The 18,656-nt window shown below is 40.8% G+C and overlaps 2 protein-coding genes across 5 annotated transcripts in view; one reads left to right on the top strand and one right to left on the bottom strand.

The window, feature by feature from the left end:
• Positions 1 to 18,656, bottom strand: part of LOC147022052 (caskin-1-like) — a 268,997-nt gene that overhangs the window by 79,237 nt on the left and 171,104 nt on the right. For all 4 annotated transcript variants that reach the window (XM_085892623.1, XM_085892626.1, XM_085892624.1 and 1 more), the window contains one exon: positions 6,241 to 6,355. In XM_085892623.1, coding sequence (XP_085748749.1) covers positions 6,241 to 6,355 — 115 coding nt within the window. The remainder of the gene's footprint in view (positions 1 to 6,240; positions 6,356 to 18,656) is intronic.
• On the top strand, positions 8,380 to 18,207 carry LOC147022055 (52 kDa repressor of the inhibitor of the protein kinase-like). Its single transcript, XM_085892613.1, has 2 exons — positions 8,380 to 8,557; positions 13,975 to 18,207. Exon 2 carries the CDS (start codon positions 14,765 to 14,767, stop codon positions 15,929 to 15,931), a length of 1,167 nt encoding a protein of 388 aa, XP_085748739.1. The 5' UTR covers positions 8,380 to 8,557; positions 13,975 to 14,764; the 3' UTR covers positions 15,932 to 18,207.

Raw genomic sequence — 18,656 nt, 5'->3', positions numbered from 1 at the left:
AGCCCAAAAGACCCAGAGAGAGAGAGAGAGAGAGAGAGAGAGAGAGAGAGAGAGAGAGAGAGAGAGAGAGAGAGAGAGAGAGAGAGAGAGACAGGGGTCAGGGTCAGAAAGAGGGATGGTTTTGGAGGAAGAGAGGTGGTAGGTTTTGGAGGAAGAGGGGTGATGGATTCCGGCAGATGTGATGCCCAGCTTATCATCCATCCGAGACGACACACAGTGATGAATCACCCGGCCTGTGAAACACCGGGAGGACAGTTTAGAGCTGGGTTGGGATTTGAATCCAGGTCACACAGAGTGAACATGTGGACCTCTCGGCTTTTCTACCATGATGTGGCGATTCCTTACTTCAGAACTGAAAACATTTTTTGTTGTCATTGTGATCATATAATTGATTTTCCCTTCATACCTCCAGTGTAGAACCACGGCATCACAATTGAATGTTGAAGAACGCGCCAAGTGGTTTCACCACGCAATGTACGAAGCGTTTGACGAAACTTTTAAAAGCGAAACGTTTAATATTAATTTTTATTTATCCATGCTGAAGTGACGGGTCTTATAACGTCATCAAAAACGGGAAACGTCGATTTCAGTGAGGCAGCCACCGCCTGTTCCACCACAGAACAACACGTGGCCAACACAGGCGAGTCGCCCTGAACTTTGTTCAAGTCGATCCCTATACAGTATTTCGTGATGGTGTGAATATTGTGGAGCGCTGACTTAAGCACTCCAATGAAACGGTTGGAAAAGGCTCCCTGGGCACGCAATTGGCATTCACCGACCGTCATATTAAATATACACCTCCCGGAGACACTGGAAATGTCAAATATGTCCCAATTGGACAAATGAACACTTTTCGAGGAGTCGGAACTGCTTGTAAATTCAATTCTGGAGCTTAAATTTTGTAATTTTACTTCGGTTAAGAGATCCTCGTGGTGATCACATGTGCGGAAATGAAATAAAGCAATGAACACCGACCTCTCCGGGCGTTTATAAGCATTGCAATGTGCCCAGCGATTTGTCACTATGATGAACAGGCATGCGATCATACGAGTGAGGAAAGTGAAAAAAACAACTTTATCATTAAGAAATCGTTGCAGCCTGTTCCAAGTCAAGGCATGCTTGAGTAGGCCAAAAAACATGGTGGCTTCAGACCCCAGCGAGGTTACCCATGAAACACCTTCAGACCCCAAAGAGTGAGGTGGCAGGGGATCGCCTGATGAAGGATATAATTAAATCAGGCCTTTAATTATCTTCAAAAGGGGTGTTATATTTAACCTGATCAACCAATTTTCACTCTTGCACTTCCTTTAGAGTTTTCTTCGTGTGCACGCAAAGTTTCAGGCTGATAGGTTTTATGGTTTTGGAGTTATGGAGGAGACACTGACACACACACATATACATTGAAATTTATTAGTATACAGTAAATATATGTAAATGAAAAGCACAGTGTGGTGCATTGGTGAGGCGGTGAAGCCGTGAAGCCGCGTGTCAGTCTGGGAAGCCATGGAAACTATATGCCGATTAATCACCTCCTGTTTGAACGTAAATTCACCAAAACCCTCAAGACCCTTGAGGACCCAAGAGACCCTGAGGACACAGATGTCCCCTTAGACCCAAAAGACCCCGAAGACCCAAAATTGCAAAATGACCCAAAAGAGCAAAAAGACTCCAAAGACCCTGAAGACCCCCAAAAACACTGAAGACCCAAAAGTCCCCAAGTACCCAAATGTCCTTGAGGACCCAAAAGACCTGAAAAAATACCCTGAAGACCCAAAAGTCCCTGAGGAACCAAAAGACCCCAAGGACCCAAAAGTTCCAAAAGACCCTGAGTACCCCAAAGACATAAAAGACCTTGATGACCCAAAAGACCCCAAAAGTCACTGAAGAGCCCAAAAGACCCAGAGAGAGAGAGAGAGAGAGAGAGAGAGAGAGAGAGAGAGAGAGAGAGAGAGAGAGAGAGAGAGAGAGAGAGAGAGAGAGAGAGAGAGAGAGACAGGGGTCAGGGTCAGAAAGAGGGATGGTTTTGGAGGAAGAGAGGTGGTAGGTTTTGGAGGAAGAGGGGTGATGGATTCCGGCAGATGTGATGCCCAGCTTATCATCCATCCGAGACGACACACAGTGATGAATCACCCGGCCTGTGAAACACCGGGAGGACAGTTTAGAGCTGGGTTGGGATTTGAATCCAGGTCACACAGAGTGAACATGTGGACCTCTCGGCTTTTCTACCATGATGTGGCGATTCCTTACTTCAGAACTGAAAACATTTTTTGTTGTCATTGTGATCATATAATTGATTTTCCCTTCATACCTCCAGTGTAGAACCACGGCATCACAATTGAATGTTGAAGAACGCGCCAAGTGGTTTCACCACGCAATGTACGAAGCGTTTGACGAAACTTTTAAAAGCGAAACGTTTAATATTAATTTTTATTTATCCATGCTGAAGTGACGGGTCTTATAACGTCATCAAAAACGGGAAACGTCGATTTCAGCGAGGCAGCCACCGCCTGTTCCACCACAGAACAACACGTGGCCAACACAGGCGAGTCGCCCTGAACTTTGTTCAAGTCGATCCCTATACAGTATTTCGTGATGGTGTGAATATTGTGGAGCGCTGACTTAAGCACTCCAATGAAACGGTTGGAAAAGGCTCCCTGGGCACGCAATTGGCATTCACCGACCGTCATATTAAATATACACCTCCCGGAGACACTGGAAATGTCAAATATGTCCCAATTGGACAAATGAACACTTTTCGAGGAGTCGGAACTGCTTGTAAATTCAATTCTGGAGCTTAAATTTTGTAATTTTACTTCGGTTAAGAGATCCTCGTGGTGATCACATGTGCGGAAATGAAATAAAGCAATGAACACCGACCTCTCCGGGCGTTTATAAGCATTGCAATGTGCCCAGCGATTTGTCACTATGATGAACAGGCATGCGATCATACGAGTGAGGAAAGTGAAAAAAACAACTTTATCATTAAGAAATCGTTGCAGCCTGTTCCAAGTCAAGGCATGCTTGAGTAGGCCAAAAAACATGGTGGCTTCAGACCCCAGCGAGGTTACCCATGAAACACCTTCAGACCCCAAAGAGTGAGGTGGCAGGGGATCGCCTGATGAAGGATATAATTAAATCAGGCCTTTAATTATCTTCAAAAGGGGTGTTATATTTAACCTGATCAACCAATTTTCACTCTTGCACTTCCTTTAGAGTTTTCTTCGTGTGCACGCAAAGTTTCAGGCTGATAGGTTTTATGGTTTTGGAGTTATGGAGGAGACACTGACACACACACATATACATTGAAATTTATTAGTATACAGTAAATATATGTAAATGAAAAGCACAGTGTGGTGCATTGGTGAGGCGGTGAAGCCGTGAAGCCGCGTGTCAGTCTGGGAAGCCATGGAAACTATATGCCGATTAATCACCTCCTGTTTGAACGTAAATTCACCAAAACCCTCAAGACCCTTGAGGACCCAAGAGACCCTGAGGACACAGATGTCCCCTTAGACCCAAAAGACCCCGAAGACCCAAAATTGCAAAATGACCCAAAAGAGCAAAAAGACTCCAAAGACCCTGAAGACCCCCAAAAACACTGAAGACCCAAAAGTCCCCAAGTACCCAAATGTCCTTGAGGACCCAAAAGACCTGAAAAAATACCCTGAAGACCCAAAAGTCCCTGAGGAACCAAAAGACCCCAAGGACCCAAAAGTTCCAAAAGACCCTGAGTACCCCAAAGACATAAAAGACCTTGATGACCCAAAAGACCCCAAAAGTCACTGAAGAGCCCAAAAGACCCTGAAGACCCCGAATAACCAAAAGATACCAAAGTCCCAAAAGACCCCAAAGACCCAAAAGTCCCAAAGACCCTGATGACTCAAAAGACCCTGAAGATGCAAAAGACCCCCCCCCCCCAAGTTCCTTTAGACCCCTTACACCCTTCAGACCGATTAGACAGCTTAGACCCTTGACCACTTTGACCATTTGAACCTTCTTATATCACAAATAAATTTCAAATAAATATATCACCAATATTACAAATAAATTTGTAGAAAAGAAATGTTTGTATTATGTTCGATTGGTGGAAACCATGCCAGCACAGCAAATCTGTGAAATCAATCTCTGTAACGACTTGTGGAGAGGCGAGCGATCGAGCCGATCCACGCTCGTGTTATTATAAGGAAAATAAAGGACAGAAAAGGCATTTTATCCTAAAGTTGGAATCTTTCATTCTTTGTTTTGTGCAACACTACATTAACACTTGTCGTTTGATCTGTCAGTGGCAAACACACCACCAAAGATGCATCCAGCATTTACGAGGTTCGGGTGCAAATCCAATAGAAGACAGGTCTCTGGAAAGGCTAGTTAGTGTCCGTCTACATCAGCAGACAAGACGAATAACAGATTTTATCAACTTGGAGTTCATAACAGTATGTTTATCCCCATGGGAAATGAGGTGTGGCTTACATTTTGAGCGTTAGCCCTTCATCAGAGTAAAAAAGACACAGAGTGATATGTAGGTGAGGAATTAAATGGTTTACACAGTGTTTCAGGGTTATAGCCAAAAATCAAAGGGACTGGATCAAAGATCCCCTGAAAGATTTTGATCCCTGATTTTTGATATGGTCTTTTATCTCTCTGACATATGCCCAACAACAAGCAATCCCTGCCTTCACCCCTTCAAATTTCTTACTTGTTCCCTCGATATTTACACCACCCTCATCGTATGTATTTTTTGTACAGTGACTCAGGCTCATGAAGGAGCTGTAAGACAAATCATGCATGTGCATTTCAGATAGGGACATGAGACAACAAAGGACTTGACTTCAGGCAAACACAGCTGGTGACCTTTGGGGAAGTGACATAACTTCCCAGAGCGCACTCACTTGGTGCTGGTAACGTCACATTGTGACGTCATTATAATGCCAACCCACGGGGTTTATCCATGATCTATCTTCTAAATGCTGAGTGTCAAGTGAGGAAACAACACGTATCACTTTTAAAGTCTTTGGTATGACTCAACGAAGGTGATAATCAACCTACCAGACTCAGAGTGGTCGCTCTAACCAGAATGCCACTGAGTTTCTTAAACAGAAAGGAACATGTTACTTGTGCTGTTTATTTAGCTATAGATTAAAATATAAAATGGTATAAAGGTTTGTTACTGTTCCGTAAGAAGTAAACAACACAACACTTAGGACCTACATACATCTATTTGCTTGGGATACATTAGCTAAAACCTTTACAAAAATATATCATGTTTTGGAATATCAATATCGTTATATTTCTGTTATTAATGGCTTTTTAAAAGAGATTATAAATAATATCTTCAGCTGACAGAAGTTGCTGGAGATTTTGAAAAGTTAATTTTTGTAACCTTTTGTCTTTAAAGTTTGGCTCTTTAATCATCATTGATGTACCATACTCCTGACAGAGTTCTGACAGTCTCGAGTTAAGGGTCATGCTAGGTGGTTTGTGATAGCCTTCACAGCAATCAATGAGGGCAGGAATTTGTAATTTGTTGAAGGGGTCCGGTGATAACTCGCTTGCTGTTTGTGAAAGATATCGTGGGGATCTTTAACGCCCACCAACGACCAGTGCCGGCCGATAGGTCCTCTACCTTAACCTCCTTCCGGTGGACGGTGCACACATTGATGCATCGCCCTGCATGTGAAACACCAGGGTAACTGGGTTCAGATTCTAACCTAGGATAGAAAGCTCAAAGGTGAGTACACACACATACCTCTAAGGCCAAAGCTATCCTGCCAGCCCTTCTTTTCATAAACAAGAGAACATAATTAAATACAAGCAGGATATTTTAATAAGAGGAAATCCTGGAGTTTTTTTGTTTTTAATGGCAAAGTGGAAATTAAATTGTTTGGATATAGTACATGATTTGTAGTGTAAATGCTCACACCAGAGACAATTGCGCAACTGTGCATGAACTTATAACCTTGTGAGTCATAGGAGTAAAAACAAACTTATATTTGAAAGAATAATCATCACATGTTTGTTGACTCTTGTTATGTTGTTGACAATGTTTGTTGTACTTCATTACACTCCGTTTATTAACATCATTCCAGCAACATAGACAAGTTCATAATGATAACAAAAACAAAACAGGCAAATGATGGCTGAAAATAATTGACAAATAGAAATACAAAATGTATTTATTACGAGAATGAATGACCCTAGTAGGCCTTCCCACCGATGCTCACATCCCATCATCCACCGTACCTGTACGCCTGTTGATGACTTCTGCGATGGCAGGTGGGAAATATCCGATGCGTTCCGGGCATCGACCGTCTTGTACGACTCCTTTCCATCGCCCGTCTGCATGCTGTCCAATCACCTGTTGGGATCAAGAGTTCCTTTGTAATTATTGGATACAAAGGGAAGCAAATGTCTACAGTACAGGAGCAATGTTTTACATGCACATACTTATTTGGGCACTACCTCGCTTGATTACAGGAGGTTGGAAAACATCTCAATGTGTTTTGTTGTATAAACGATAGTAAGACCCATTGTTACAAGTCATTCCCACAATTTTTTTCAGTAAATCCATATGGCACAAATGCATGACTGAGACTCAGGCTTAAGAAAATGTTCAAGCATCTGGTCATTCTGCTGCCATTTCACTCCATCCCAACAGGTTGCAATCGTAAAGAACTGCATAAATACTGCTACTACTACTACTACTACTACTACTACTACTACTACTACTACTACTACTACTACTACTACTACTACTACTACTACTACTACTCTTATATTAATGACTCCAATTATTCCTACCTTTTTGTGGGAGCTGGAGATCCAAGTCTTTCATGAATCAGCTCGCTCGGCATGATGTTCGACTGAAGGCGATTTGAGCAGGAATTTGTAATGTGGTCCATGGTGGCGGCGATAACACACCTACTCTTCATGAAAGGCACTGTGGAATCTATAATATCCAACAGCTAATGATGGCAGATGTGACACCCACCTGAACAGCTATCCAAGGGAGGTTGCTCTGCCTGCGAGCACCAATCTCATAGTTTAGAGTCAGGTCGGGAATCAAACCCAGCCAAGACAGCTCAAAGGTAAGTGCACTAGCTATGCACCATCCTGCTGGACCGGAGCACTCCCTAAATAATTTATACAGCCTTTGGGCCTGAAAACCAAGCTTTTCTGTGGCATTATTGCATTGTCATCGATGATGAATTGTGGGTTCATGACTTTGAACCAACCAATAATAAATAAAATGGCATCAAAACATCTCCAACCATGCACAATTACAAGACACAACTTTCAGCTGGCAAAGTCATGGTGACTGTTTCCTTCCACATTCAGGATACAACACTCAAGCATCTCATTGCCAGATGAAAAACCATCAACTATGAGAGGAAAGAACTTTAAGCCTGTGTCATGGGCTGAACTCAATCAATTAGCATTACAATGCTAAACTTCATTTGAGCCTCACATGAGAAAAACTGGTTTGAACTGAAATTCTTCATCAACTGAACTCCTTCATTAACCAGACTTGGTGGTGTAATGGTGAGAGTGTCTGCTCTGAGTCCGGGAGGTCAGAGGTTTTGAACCCCAGCCCAAAGATGGGGAGGTCATACCAAAGATGTCAAAATGGTACACCCTGCTTCCTTGCTAGACCCTCAGTATTTAAAAAGATAGAGAAAATGACCATAAGTTGGCAACCATTGTGTACGATTGATAGACCGAATGGCCTCCTCCTGCATTGATGCTCCTTGTGAGGGAACTCATTAATAACTGACAGTGGAGGATAAATGGGGCTTCTGAGGCAGCCATTCAAATGAATGGGGGAAAAGGGGAAAAAAAAACTTTCTAACTTAAGCCCCAAAAGCCCAAAATAGGAGACTCATTTATCCCCTTCCCTCCCATACAAGCAAATGTAAAATTGAGTCTCATTTATCCCCTTCCCTCCCATACAAGCAAATGTAAAATTGAGTCTCATTTATCCCCTTCCCTCCCATACAAGCAAATGTAAAATTGAGTCTCATTTATCCCCTTCCCTCCCATACAAGCAAGTCAGCCAAGCTGCCTCGCCTGAACCAAGCCAAAAAAATTCCGAAGTCATTTCCCATGTGGAAACACACCCTGGAAAAACCATTGTTGTGAAATCTCCCATGACGTCATCAAGTTGCTTGTTTAAACCAACTTGTGTGCCCAGCGTGTTTCATTCAGAGAATAGATTGTGCAGAGGAGTACTCCAACCTTAAGGATTAATCGTTTTCACAAGATCACAGGTGAGAAGATGACACAAGATGACACAGATCTCAACCTAATTCATTATTTGTTGTTTAAAACAGAATTAAATCACTATACAATTAATAATTATTGTATGTCTTTTTTCCAACAGGTTGTCCCCAATAAGAACATCGTTAATAACTAATGTTGAAAATGAATTATTTGAATTTCACGAGGAATGGATAAAAATGAACGACTTTCTTGAAGACATTTATTCGTTTCGGAAAGAAATGAATGATATTTTTCTTGGATGGGAAGAAATTCTCTCACGTCCTTTGATCCCGAGTTCAAGGTGAGGAATTATCACTCTGTCTCTGTCTTCATGTGTGTATATGTGTATGTATATATGTGTATGTATATATGTGTATGTGTATATATATATATATATATATATATATATATATATATATATATATATATATATACACATATATGTGTGTGTGTATGTGTATGTGTGTCTCTGTCTCTGTCTTTCTGTCTATGTGTCTCTCTATCTATCTCTGTCTGTCTCTGTCTTTCTCTATCTGTCTCTGTCTCTCTCTCTCTCTCTATCTGTCTCTGTCTCTGTCTGTCTCTTTCTCTTCTCCTTATACACAACCTTTTATTTGGCATGGTGATAATTTTTGACTACTTGCTTTTTATTTTCAGAATTAAAACTGAATCATACATGGATGAATTTTGCAATCTTGAAGGGGAGTGGGGGGGTAGGTGCGCTCCCCCAACGACCCATCACCCCCCTCATCCCCCCCCTCCCCTCCCCTTGTGTGGGTGGTGAAGGGTGGGGGGTGGGATGAGGGGTGGTGGGTCAAAGGTGGGGGCACACGGGGGGGTGGGGCTTGTGTGGGTGGGTGGAGCTTGTGTGGGTGGGTGGGACTTGTGTGGGTGGGACTTGTGTGGATGGGTGGAGCTTGTGTGGGTGGGGCTTGTGTGGGTGGGGCTTGTGTGGATGGGTGGGGCTTGTGTGGGTGGGTGGAGCTTGTCTGGGTGGGTGGGGCTTGTGTGGGTGGGTGGGGCTTGTGTGGATGGGTGGGGCTTGTGTGGGTGGTGGGAGCTTGTGTGGGTGGAGCTTGTGTGGATGTGGTTTGTGTGGGTGGAGCAAAAAATGTTTAATTAAATAAACATGTTGTGTGTGGGGAACGAATGAACTAATCACTAATTATGTGGATACTAGTAAAGGTGCCCGTCTTGGACGGGCGTCACTGGCAACATATGGTAAAAGACAGATAGCATGAATGTATTTTAAACAATATATTATATCATTTTTATCCATTGATTATCATTCAGGTTTTCCTCTTCGACTGTCCCGCAGTAGCTCCACTTCGATGACATTACCATGTAGTTTAGTGACTACACAACGTGTTCCATTCGTGAGTTCCGGAGGATCCATAGAGCGCATTAAAATTACAGGGCACCCTACTTTAAAGTGATCCAAAAGGCCGGATCAGTTTCGTGTACATATTCATATCTTGTAGATTTTAGCTGGCCGGATCAGTTTCGTGTACATATTCATATCTTGTAGATTTTAGCTGATTCTGAAACTGTTAACAGCATGTCGATCGGATGGTTCTGCGATTTTCTACGGTAGTAAACAGAAGTACGACTTAAGCCTGTACGCCACGATGCGGAGACCCGAGGACCTAATATTTCACAACAAACTAAAAACTCACAAAATTTGAAGATATTTTAAACAAACAATTTATTATAATATCAATTAAATATCATTTTATCCATCGATAATATGAATTGTTCTGTACAGCTATAGTTGTTCTCCTGGGATCTGCGCATCCATCCACAATCTATGTTCTAATGAAGTGCAGTAGGAATAATAAAAACAGCACCGTGCGGGAGTGTAGGTAATCTCTCCAAAGCTCTCGGAAAGCCTTAAAATGCATCACGATCGGTTTGATTGTGAACAGATATACGGACGGACAGACATCGAGACCGGTTTTATTAGGTCATCATGAAGGTACCGCTTGATATTACGCATTGAAATAGAGATATGAATACTCAAGTGAGTTTATTATATGTCTATGATTGATAGCTTATTGACAGCTCAATAACATGAGCAATTTACTATGGCGTATAGTGATTAATAATAACATACTTTACAAAAGGTTTTACGAACTCATCTTTGTGGTCCTCTAAAAAATGGGAAACATTTTTATTTATTTTTTGTGCAATAATTCCTCCCATTATGCAAATGGAGAACATGAACTGTTTAACGACCATAATCATCAAAACGAATTTTGAGGGGCCTCTTAAGGGAGACAATAATATCATCTATATTAATATTTCGGCACGTCCCTTTTTTTGTTCCACCATCAGATTTTCCACCATCAGATTACTATATATATATATATATATATATATATATATATATATATATATATATATATATATATATATATATATATATATATATATATATATATATGTCAAAGCTTGTTTCATTTCATGCAGTAACAAAAATGTGATGGTGGAACAAAAAAATGGGCGTGCCGAAATATTAATATAGATAATAATAAGATTTAACTACCATAATCATCAAAACTAATTTTGAGGGGCCTCTTAAGGAAGAAAATAATATCATTACTATATATGTCAAAGCTTGTTTCATTTCATGCAGTAACAAAAATCTGATGGTGGAACAAAAAAAGGGGCGTGCCAAAATATTAATATAGATGATGAATGTGGATGTGGCTTATGTGGATTGGGTTTGAGTGGGTGGAGCTTGTGTGGATGTGGCTTTTGTAAGTAGGGCTTGTGTGGATGTGGCTTTGGTGAGTGGGGCTTTTGTGGATGGGGTTTGTGTGGGTGGGGCTTGTGTGGGTGGGGTTTGTGTGGGTGGAGTCAAAAAGGGGCGGAGTTAAAAATGGGCAGAGTCAAAAAATTCCCCAATTTATCTTTGTCTTTTGTAATTCCTGTGAATAAAATGAACATAAAATCTCTTCCCCTTCTAAATCATATACCTTATAAGTCCAAGGAACTGTATCTATTACATCAACAATTTTAAAAAGTTCATTTGTCAATCGCTTTGTATAACCTTTTTCAAAATGAGATTTCCACCGATATATTTTAACTATATCACCAACTTTGAACTTAGGCTTTCTGACATTAATCTCTTTTTCATATTCTAATTTTGTAAATGTTTCTGTTGGTTTAGTATTCGTTGAGGTGTAAATCGTATCATTATACTTATCTACTATATCCTGAATTAAAGATAACCATTGTTGGGAACCGAGTTGAGTGTATTTTTTTATCGTCTCTCTATTAAAGTGCGATTGAATCGCTCAATAACAACCACTTTTCCTTCATTAAAGATGCTACATAATATAATGTTGCTATTTTTAAAGAAAATTCATAAATGTTTTGTTGTAGAACTCTGTACTCTTATCAGTCCACAATTTTTTTTAGGTTTTCACTTACTTTTATTAAATATCTGTTGGAAGGTTAACATGAGTGTATTCCCGGTTTTGTTTTTCAAAGGGACAACCCACACATATCTACTCCTCAAATCAATAACGGTGAAAGCATACTTGTACCCCTTATCATAATTGAATTCAATTAAATCAGCGAACCAGATGTAATCAACTTCCTTGGAATAAACCTTCCTTCTCTGAAACTTTGTGATTATTGGTTTATATAATTCATCAGCTAATTGCTCTTCAATCTTAATGACATCATTAGAGCCTATAAGTTTTTTGAATTTCCAAGCCCAAGTTTCAATTTAGCACTGATCATCTTCTTCACGATGAACCTATCAACTTTTTCTCTCAAGGTTGGATTTTGCATCAGAGACAAATTATACAACATTTCTCTATCGGCTTCATGTTTTTCTTCCAACGTTGTGCTATTTTCATAATCAATATTGTGCCTCATGCACACCTCATCAACCCTATTGATAGGTTTGCTCCATAGTTTAGGATTGTCAGCCTCATCTAATCTTTTATCCAAGTTTGTTCCTGGACCACAGAAAGAATACCCTGGTAGATGTAATTCCCCTGGTATTCCAGTAATTGTAAATTTACTTCCTGATAAAAACTTTTGTATATCTCCTCCACGTTTGTGTTTGGAGATAAATTGACACTTTTTTGAATCACACACCGAACATATACCTTTTTGAATAACCCTGTCATTTTTACTTTTAAAATACGAGATATTTTTAGTATTAGTTTTCTTTTTACATTTGAGACAATACCTCATTTATTTATGAGAAAAATTCCAACAGAGTGCAAAAACCTTTTTAGTTTCCAACATGCACATTTGAATCTTAATTTTTAAAACATAAATAATCCTCAGAAATGTCTTCACTCTCTCCTCCATTTATTTAAGAAAAAAAAATGTAAAAATTTAATTAAAGACAATCATACTAGTCTGGCAGCCAAATGGGATTTTAGGGGTATACCTGGAAGTAGAGTATATACAATGTTCTTTGATTGATTTGGGTCACTGAGACCATAAATATTAACAATCCGCTTGATGACACTCTGTCACCGTTGGGCATTTTTTCTAATTTGCATAAAACCAAGATGGCCGCCAGTGTTCTATTGAATATACTATAATTAAGATATCTCGGCTTCTAGAAGGGATTTTAAAACAATCTAAAATGTTTTAACGTGGCTTTAAGACATTAGGAACCGAATGGAATCACTTTTATTATGATTTGACAACTCCTTCATTTGCATAAATCCAAGATGGCCACCGTCAAACCTCTCAGGAGACCGGTTTTATGTCACCACATTCTGGATACAATTTTGGATACATTTTAAATGATTTGTTTTCTGTTTTGAAAAAATAGAGGTCCCATACAATACATCTTTATTACAATTTAAATATATTAGCTTCATTTGCATATTCCAATATGGCCGTTGTCAATCTGTTAACATTTTGCTGTACTTTTGAATGACATGCTTGATTGATCTAAATGGTGACAATATCATTGAATACCTTCAATATAATACTAGTAGTTTGTCATTGACGTATACGTTAGAATATATTTAAGCTGACAGACACCAGGTCATAAAGTAAACTAATTTCAGATGTCCATTATATAGAATAAAGTGACTGAAAAGTCATAATGTTCTAGTAGTGTCTATGCTGAGCAAGCCATGGCGCATAAAGAAATCGTTCACATTTCTTCTCCTTTAACTACTGTGATATTAGAGTTTATAGTACATGACATTGTACACAGTTATCAACATGATGTTCCTCTCATTTGTCTGTGTTGCCATTAATACCTTTATGTCTAATTGTCATCGTCATCATCTGCATCAGAGGCGACATCACATTTAGTCAGTTCGTTATGACAGTCCTCAGCGTGACATCCGCAAACATGGGCATCCGCAGAAAAAAATGCAGGGGGGGGGGGAGCAATGTTATCCTGAGATCGCCGTGTGAAGTGTGAAGACATCTTTTTGCTAAGATAACTTTAAATAACAGAACAAAATGTTAACAATTCTTCAGGTAGAAGACACACGATTGATCGAATGTCATGATATTTGGCGTGGAAGATAGTGTTTTTTCGTTTATTCCTTCTGTGTTGCGGCTATTTATTTTCTTTCAGTAACAAAACTCATGCTAATTTTCTACGTTGGATTTTATACAAAATAATCAAACTAAATGCTCTTGATTTGATTGTTATAGAGTCTGGGGAAGACCAGTGTATTAAATTTGTATTGTTATGTTAACCTCATTTTTCTTATTTTTCAGGAATGTGAAATGGATATCAGGAGGTTCTTTAAAAAAAACGTAAGTCTGATGACTCTGACAACAATCAAGACACCCCAGGTACATCGGAGACGCATGTTGAACCAGCAGAGCAGCGCAGAGCGGTACATCACGAGCAGTTACTCACAGCAACCAATCAGATGCCACCCCAAACACCACTTGCGAAAGTGGCCAATGACTTGCCTCATCATCTGGACATTGGATCATTCGTCAAAACCACAGAACATTTGACCAATAATCGAAGATATGACCTCCAGATGAACACATACGTCCCACCAACTGATTACAGCTATTAGAATGATTCACAGGGCTCCCGCTGTTTCCGCCACACGTGGATAAACCAATATTCTCCATGGCTGGCCTACTCAAGTCACTTGAAAGGTGCTCTGTGCAAATACTGTGTGCTGTTCCCTTAACCAGTGCACCGAGGTCTAATGGGTGCGTTCATCGTGACTCCTTTTGTTAAATACAAAGACTTCAATGAGTGCGCGAGGAAGCACATGCTTTCCTCCTGGCACAAAGGCGCACTGCAAGATGCCAACAATTTCCTTACCACCGTGCAAAGGCCAGAGTTGACCATCGTGAGCCAGATGGACCGAGCAGTCAACAAAGCAGTCACTCAAAACCGAGAGAAACTGTTCCCCATACTATCCAGCATTCTGTTCTGCTGCAGCCATGACATTGCATTGAGGGGAAGGAGAGTACATCGGGGAACCTCTGTGACCTACTGCGATTCAGGATAGAAGCAGGGGACACGGTCCTGAAGGATCACATGGAGGGCGCAAGCAAAAATGCGAGATACACATCAGTTTGTGTACAAAACGAGCTGTTAGTTCTCTCCAAAGAAGTAGTAAGAGACAATATTGTGAAAGTTGCAAATGAATCAAATGGATTCTCTATCATTGCAGATGAAACTGCTGACATATCAGGCACCGAGCAACTGTCCATTGGAGTACGATTTGTTGCGCTGCAGGAACAACGGAATGACTCAGCCACCATACGTGAGGAATTCCTTGGATTCATTCCACTGGAGAGGGTGGACGCTGCAACAATTGCAGATACTATCATCGACCAAGCAAAAAAATTTGGTCTGAACCTCGACAAGCTCCACGGCCAAGGCTACGATGGATGCTCAACCATGGCAGGAAAAGACAATGGTGTACAGGCCCGTATCAGGAACACCTATCCCAAAGCTGTTTTCATGCACTGCTCTACACATCGACTGAATTTGGTGGTTCATGATCTGAATTCTGTCGCAGATGTGAGGAATACGACTGGAACTGTGAAATCTATCATTAAATTCTTCCGTGACAGTCCCAAGCGCAGGAGACTGGTTCCAAATATACCTTTGTTGTGTGAAACCAGATGGAGCGCAAAGTACAAAAGCATCCGCATCTTTTCAGAGAACTTTTGTGATATCTATGCACAACTGGAGCAACTGGAGGCAAACCAGCATGAGTCACAGAGTACGCGTCAGACGGCGTATCAGCTGAGGTGTGCTGCAGGAACCACAGTGTTCCTCATCTGTCTGAAGATCATTGTGAAGTACTCATTGATGTTGGAGCCAGTGACCCAACAGCTGCAGGCAGTGGACATGGACATGATGGGAGTCCGAGATCACATCGACCTGTTGATGAAGGCTTTCCGAGCTCACCGGGATGGTGCAGACCGTGTTTTCTCAGAAGATGTCATCCCTGAGGCGAAAACTTTGGCAGAAGAACTTAGCATAGACTTGACTATGCCTCGGCGATGCACACGCCAGGTCCACCGGCCGAATGTAGGAGGCTCCATTGAGGAGTACTATCGCCGCACCATCTATGTCCCGTACATGGATTCCTTGATCCAGTCTCTGGAAAGTCGCTTTGGTGAAAGTAACACGCCATATTTTTCACATTTTCGCACTACATCCGAGAGAAATGCAGCAAACAGAAAGAGATGAATTCAAGCACATCGTTTCATCTGTCAAGGAAATGTATGGCATTGACAACCTTGTAGAAGAAGCTCTAGCATGGTATGACGTGCAGAAGCATAAGCCACTGGATGACAACTCTCTGGGTATGATCGAGCTGGTGAAGCAGACCACTCTGTTCCCTGCTGTGCGCAAGGCTATCCTCATCGCACTGACTCTGCCTGCAACATCATGTACAGTGGAAAGGTCCTTCAGCACACTGTGCAGGGTGAAGACCTGGTTAAGATCAACGATGAGTGATAAACGTCTGTCCGGCCTCTGCATGCTAAGTGTCCACCGCAACAAAGTGAACAGCCAGAAGACCGAGCTAATGAACAGGGTCATTGACAATTTCGGAAGAGATCCCCGACGGCTCCAATTCCTGTTCCAAGAGTAGTAACCTGCTCTAACTGAATGAACTGTTGAGAAATGTTTATGTTATTTTATTCATTTTGTATTTTTCATGTAATTTTTTCAAATTTTTGATTTTCCTGGGGGGGGGGCAAATGCCCCTCCTTGCCCCTCCCTGCGGACGCCCATGTCCGCAAAATACAGTGCACGGTAGTTTACCGCTCACACATCCACATCTTCCTGATTTGCAAGGTCTTTCACTTTCACAAGAGCAGCGAATCAGTTTCAGAATCTCTTGTGGAGCAAGGGACACATCTTCATGTATTGATTTAGGCAACATAGTCTTGGAACTGTCGTCACGAACGTATCCATGTTCTGTTGGATCTAGCAAGGGAGGGTCTAGATCCAAAGCATGTTTCCACACAGCTTCCTGCAGGTGTGCCCATTTGACATTTTCCAGAAATGCTTCTATTGTGGGAGGTAGAGACTTCAGCTTTGGTATGGCTGTGGTGCCCTCTCCAACCTTTGTGGCCCATGACTTCTTCCTTGCCTCAGACATACTGCTACAGTCCTTGTGTCCATAGCATGCGGCCACAAACTTGGATGCCTGTCTTGTTATATCTGGTAACAATGCATGAATGTCACCCAAAAGTGACAACGAGTAGCCTTCTCGCAGTACTTTCAGTACCGTGACTTTACCAATACCAAAATAGCATGCACATGTATCACAACCCGATAGGGCTTGCATAGACAACAGTCCATCTACTATGCTCTGCTGTTGTTTAACAGTAGCTTGTATGTCAATAACGGTTCTACCATGAATCGGCGATTCCATGATCATGTGACTGGTTAACTGTCGCTCAAAGTAGTGGTGAAGCAGAAGGATGAAGACGTCGATGTCATCTGCAATCACTGACACGCCTACTTGGCATTCAGTCGCAACTGTTACTGCTTGTTGAACAATGATGCAGTCTGCCTCTTCATGAGATGTAGACATGTCTTCCTGGTGGATCACCACTCCCCCATAACTTATTTCAACAGGTGTGTTATTACTGCTAGTGATGACAAGTTTGTGGGTCATTGTGTAGTATCGAAGGAAGGTAGTGTCTCTGGACAGCTCTTCACAGATAATTTCCATCAGCTGTGATTTATTTTCTGACACTGTCAGGACAACTCTCTGTGGGGGTAGAGGTGTATCTAGAGCCAGTCGATGTACTCTGCTTGCTTCTGTTCTATTGCATCTGGTCGTACTCTTGGTACTGAAATCCTGGTACCTGTCGAACACGAGCAAGACATCGCTAGAAGTAAGTTTATGTTGAATGTACTGTTTAAAGTTCACAACAAAGTTGCGGACTGTCCCATTCGCTGGCCAGTGTATCACCCAGAGGACAGCTGAACCATCTAGCACCCTACATTTGACTTTGGGTAATACGATTCTTGATGTCATCTCAACTTGTAGTTGCTTCTTAAACTGTGCCTTAGCCTTTCCCGTTCTCATTCTCCTTTTCCTCCTTCTCTCTCTTCTCCTTCTCCTCCTTCTCTCTCTTCTCCTTCTCCTCCTTTGTCTCAGTTTCTTCAACTCCTTCCTCGTCCCTTACTATCGTTGAATCACTTTCACCCCATAGAATATCATACATATATTCATCAGGATTTCTTGTTATTCCTGTATCCAAAATATTTTTTTTACAACAGGAAACCAATAAAATTTCTTCTGCATTTCAAAGAGAGCCTTGCATTTTCTTAATTATAATTTTTTTTCATTATTTAATATTTTAGTTAAATCCAAAGTTGTTGGTTTATTAACATCAGTATAAAGCCAATCTTTTATTGAAAATACCTCATTCTTATGTTGTACAACATATTTATTAAAATACCGAATACCCTTTTCTTGAAGGTATGCTTGGACACAGAAATGATAATTTTCTTGAAGCCTTCATGCTGTCATTTATGTATCAGAAATATATGACAGATTAATATAATGACAGGAAACACCTCCCCATCTTCCCAAAGTTAAATCAGTTTGTATTCCCTTACTTATTATATATAATCCTGTTCTTTGTATTTTCATGATATAAACTATGGCAAAACAATAATTGATTTTACCCTTATTAAATTCTATTATTTGTTGTTTGCTAATCGTGCTTCCACAAAAATTATTCTCGGTACCAAGTGGATAATATTCTTCCTTACGAGACTGATTGAATTGTTCCAGGTATTCTAGGTTAATTTTAAATGACCAATTATACCCTAAATCATTCATATCATATCCCCATTGTTCTATTCTCAAATAAACGATATGCCCTTCTTTATAAAATTTTATTTTAATTGGAACTGTGAATTCTGTATGACCTGGAGATAAAATCAA

Source organism: Eptatretus burgeri, chromosome 8 (assembly GCF_056783735.1).
Source record: "Eptatretus burgeri isolate ZD-2024b chromosome 8, Ebu_testis_v1, whole genome shotgun sequence".
Classification (NCBI taxonomy): domain Eukaryota; kingdom Metazoa; phylum Chordata; class Myxini; order Myxiniformes; family Myxinidae; genus Eptatretus; species Eptatretus burgeri.
This window is presented reverse-complemented; position numbering and strand designations above follow the sequence as displayed.